The following is a 5,020-nucleotide window of genomic DNA, read 5'->3' on the forward strand; positions in this document are numbered from 1 at the left end:
CTCTGGACATGTAGTGTCATAGGCAGTAAAATACGTTTTATTTATGGGCCTTTGATTTTTTTTTGTATGCAAGCGATGTCCATAAATCCCCGAAAAACGTAAATGCTTGCTCAAAAAAAAACAACAACATTATTAGATGATTTCTCAGTGATCGCGAGATTTTAGAGTCACCGTGACTTTATCACGTCATAATAGGCCACGTGAATCTTTCATTAAACTTTTACAGCCGAAAATCATTTTAAGTCGAATTTTGAAAATCTGAAAAATCACCTGTTTGTAGTTTTCGTTTAAATCAATTCCAGTTTCCAAAAACGTAATGAATGATCGCGAAGATAACACTACTATTGAAATAACGGGAATATAAATGTGTTTTTCTGCGAGAATCAAAGGGAGGGAGAATGTTATAAACGAAACAATAGTTATTAACACCAGTTATTATTATTATTAGTATTATTGTTGTTGTTGTTGTTGTTGTTGTTGTTGTTATTATTATTATTGTTATTATTATTGTTGTTATTATTATTATTATTATTATTATTATTATTATTAGGCTACTGCGTTACATTTCTATCCAGATTGTAGATGCTCATATTAGCCATTTCACTTCTCTAATCCCCCTTCATATTATATTTATAAAACACCATTGCTCAAATTATCAAACCGTTTGTCAAATGCAAAAACAAAAAACGTGTCAAGTAAGAAATTAAATTAAAATAAGCCTTTATTTTTATATCTTTATGAAGCAGGTATGTTTTAAAGCAAATACAGACTTTACAAAATCTGACTTTTTTTTTTTAATACAATGGAACCCAGATAACATTTCAGAAACCCAAATAACATTTCTATAGCCAAATATCTTCTTAATGTATAAGGAGGAGGGTCCCATGATAATGAGGTTAATGGAGGAGCTCCAGTGACAGCCGGCTGCTGAGCACCAATCAGAGACCGAGGCAGAGTGTTTGAGGCTCCGCAGGCAGGAGGTGTTTGAAAACCATGTCAGCTCCTCCAATGATGTAAAGAAGGATCGCTTTCGCTTTTATTCGATTATTCTTGCCTCTTAAAACACTTGTGAACATGCACTCTGTAACTTATTACAGCGGGAAAACTGTTTTCACCAGCAAAGCGTTGGACTTAAGTGTGTATTTGTTCAGAGTTTGACCGAGAGAACTCATGAGAGAGTCTTCAGAGCGACGGGTTTATGGACTCGCGTATTAGCTAATGATGTCTATGGGTTTCATGCCTCCTGACAGTCTGAATGCCTCAGATCCCTCCAAATCGGCCTTCCTAGAATTTGGCCACGGACATCTGGCACACCAGCAGCACTCCCAGGGACTCTCTCATATTTACCCCGTTCATGGAGTTCATGCTACTGGACATTCCCAGCACGAAAGTCCTTTTCCTGGCAGCGCGTCCTATGGCCGATCTTTGGGATACGCCTACCCGGGCGCTGGGAACTCTCATCCCCCGTCTGCGTACATGTCCTACCAGCACAACAACCACAGCAACAGCAGCAGCCTGGCCCACGGCCGATTAGAGCACACAGGTATGTGGGAAAGTCAAATGCAAGTCAAATAAACTGTTCTGTTTTAAACTGTATCATTATTGTCTATTCAACTCTGATTTAGGCACCAAGCACAATTACGCACAGGGTGAAAATCCCCCTAATATTTTCCCTGTCAGAAATATCACTTGGATTTTTTGTAATTATCAAAATAAGTTATTCCCCCCCGTCATATTTAATACGGTGTATCAAAAGTTAAATCAAGGCAGGCATAATTGAGTGTCCAAACAAGGCCTAGCAGTCAATCCACCGCCTCTCAGGGTGCTGCCTCTCCATGTTATCTAATGGCTCCACATGCTATCATTAATTTTTATTGACCATCATTTTTGGTGGGTAATTTAAATTATGGCTCCATTTATCCTGGGCCTCATTGTTGGCGCAAAGGTCGAAAGCATTCCAGAAAACAGCAGTCCTTTCATCTCTGTGTGATTTAATAAAACTACATTTAAAGCATTGTGAAGCTTTAATATGATAATTAGTTCAAAGTAATTTTTTGGGGGAGGGGGGGAATTAAAGGCCTCGGAATTATGTGTTTATAGCATTCAGCGCAGGGCCTGTCAGGCACTATATTCCCTCTTTGTAATAAATGTGTAAAATTAAAGAAGCGCTTATATTGTTCCAGAGGTTTTTATCTTTCTTATTATTCACTCAAATGTTACATACTTCAGTTTTGACCTAAAGAGAAATAATAAAACCTCCCCTTTTCCACTGACCCTTCAGCAGAGCGGGAAAAGTCCACGGTGATTGAAGGCAGGGACATCCGTCTGAATGGAAAGGGGAAGAAGATCCGGAAGCCTCGGACCATCTACTCCAGTCTGCAGCTGCAGGCTCTGCACCAGCGCTTCCAGCAGACCCAGTACCTGGCTCTGCCGGAGCGTGCGGATCTGGCGGCCAAACTGGGACTCACCCAGACTCAGGTGGGCCTTGAACTCACCATGGTGTCCTGAATAAATTAGATTCGTCCCACCACGGGTACATTAACATTGCTCCTGCAGAGAGGACGATGCAGATCAATTACAAAATCAAAAGGAGTTGGCTAACGAAATGAATCAAAAGCCAGGTTCACCTAAAAATTACAAATAAAAGGAGACATTTAAAGGTACGGAAAATAGCAGAAATAAGTGAACGTATCAAAAGAGATAGCAGCTAATGACATTAATACATTGCCGAAAAAAATAATATATTGTACAGTTTTCCAGCCTTAAGTATTGCAGTTCCAGCTAGTGTGTGGGGTCCAAGATATGAACAATATTAGCCTATATTTATTATAAAAAATGAATACGTTTGTTAAATATTCTCACTATAATCCTGCCATGTGTACCAGGCCTGCAATATTTACTATTCCGTGGCTTATTAAATAGAACTAAATGGCCAATATTTTATATCTAGACTTAATCTAATCTAACTCAAAACAAACTTTAACTCAAATGGGACTGAGAGAAAGTGGATGTTGAAACACTCGGAAAGGAAACCTCTTATTGCTGCATTATTTAAGGATCAAGGAGCTTGAGCAGATCAAATGAGAAACCAAATTGTTGTGATGTGTAACTCGATCCTTTAATGCAGGTCTTATTTACTGTGCTTAATTTCGTGGCTGTATTTCCCTGGTCCTGAAATGCTCTCGTGGAATGAAGCAAGGCCACAGTTACACAATTATTACAAGAGAAATCCGACAGCCATTACAGGTCTGCAGAAATCGGGCTGTCACCTTTTAATTAATGCAGCTCCTTCATAACCTTTACTTATTTATTTTTAATTGTTATTGTTTTTAAAAAAGCATCGTTACTCGGCATTTTCTTGAAATGGAAATGCTGAAAATGTTTAATAAAGGCATCATAGGAATAACTTTAGGAGCATGAGCATATTATAGAGACAGGTGCACGTTTCGCTGTCTTCTGATTCTAAACTTGGACATAAAAAGTCCCTTTGATGTCTTTTGGCTTTGTTTAGACTTTCAAAATAAGACATAATCGACGAATGAGCTCAATCATCTAAACTGCCTCCTGCATATTTTTCCATAATCTCTCAAACTCAATAATTATCTCACATGCTTTTTTCCCCTCAGATCTTTATGTGGTGTTTTTATTTGGCCCTTTTAACGCACTATATCAATATTCCCACCATTGTTCTCGTGTAAAAATAGCCATCTTATTTTGGAATCAGCAGAAATGTTTAGCGACCCACCACAGCACGATTTTATTTCACAATGCCGTTTAGTCTCGGCTGGTTGCTGTCACGCTCGTGCACCATTGGAGTCATAAAGCAGCGAACAATAAGAGGGCTCAGTTTTAATGGCACTTAAACATGAACGCTGAATGGCGAACAATGCACCAGGAGCAGGCCTGGGATTTGCGGCAAAACAGCACAATGAAGAGGAGAGTTATGAGGCTTTTATTGTTCCCAATATTCACTTGAGGCACAAAAGGGTTTAATTGAGTGGTAAATAGGCTAATAAAAACACATGTGCGGTATTTGTCCTTTACATTACTGCTGATTCTCGAGATAAAGATAAGATGTCGTTTTATTGGGAAATTAATTTACCTCAGCAGCATGTATAGACAAACACTGCGAATTTAAAAAAGAAATACATTTAATAAGCAAATGTATAAAGAGTCAAATGAACGAATAAACAGAACAGATGTTCATATCAACAGTGAATAATCGAGAGTATATCTATTGACTATAGTTATTTAGCAGCAGTTTTACCGCAGTGACAATTATGCACATTTTCCCTCTTCTGGGTGAAAATATGGTTTCAGAATAAGCCCTCCCAATATCCACTTAAGGCCCAAATGGGTTTAATTGAGTGGTAAAAATCTTAGTAAAGCCATTTGCGGTATAATAAATATAATATAAAGTTCTGATTCTTCACCGCAGTGACGATTATGCGCATTTTTCTCTCCTTTTAGGTGAAAATATGGTTTCAGAATAAACGCTCCAAGTATAAAAAGATCATGAAGCATGGCAGTGGATCCGAGGGGGAACATCTCCACAGCACGAGCTCCATCTCCCCCTGCTCCCCTGGCCTCCCCCAGCTCTGGGAGGTCTCCATGGCGAACAAAGGGGCCCAAATGCACCCCAACAACTACATGAACACTTTTGGTCACTGGTATCCAAACCACCACCATCACCCCCACCAGGACGCGATGCCCCGGCCTCAGATGATGTGATTGGATTGTTTTTGGTGGCGCGCGGGCCTTACAATGAACTTCCTGGTTTTATATCGAGGCCCCCCCCCCCACGCCTATCAGAACTGGATTTTGTTTAAATGTGTGTTTTTAATAGATCTTGTTTATATTCTGTGTATTTCGTGTGCGTTTGGGAATTCACAGCAAAATTCGACCAGGATTCAAATATATATATTTTATAGGTTTGCAACTTCTGCTGCACAACTCTCTAACATGTGGATTAAGTGTGTGCAGTTTAACATGGGACTCTGGATAAAGACTTTAAAAAATA

General features: G+C 39.1%; 1 protein-coding gene across 2 annotated transcripts; it reads left to right on the forward strand.

The window, feature by feature from the left end:
• Positions 1-940: 940 nt before the first annotated feature.
• dlx4b (distal-less homeobox 4b) lies at positions 941-5,020 on the forward strand. Of its 2 annotated transcripts, none has more exons than XM_063892599.1 (3): positions 941-1,543; positions 2,285-2,478; positions 4,471-5,020. In XM_063892599.1, the coding sequence occupies exons 1-3, from the start codon at positions 1,219-1,221 to the stop codon at positions 4,729-4,731; spliced, it is 780 nt and encodes a 259-aa protein (XP_063748669.1). In that variant the 5' UTR covers positions 941-1,218; the 3' UTR covers positions 4,732-5,020. The 2 variants fall into 2 exon arrangements, with proteins under 2 accessions (XP_063748669.1, XP_063748668.1); XM_063892598.1 differs by having other exon boundaries at positions 943-1,543; positions 2,282-2,478.

Source organism: Eleginops maclovinus, chromosome 10 (genome assembly GCF_036324505.1).
Source record: "Eleginops maclovinus isolate JMC-PN-2008 ecotype Puerto Natales chromosome 10, JC_Emac_rtc_rv5, whole genome shotgun sequence".
Taxonomy (NCBI): Eukaryota; Metazoa; Chordata; class Actinopteri; order Perciformes; family Eleginopidae; genus Eleginops; species Eleginops maclovinus.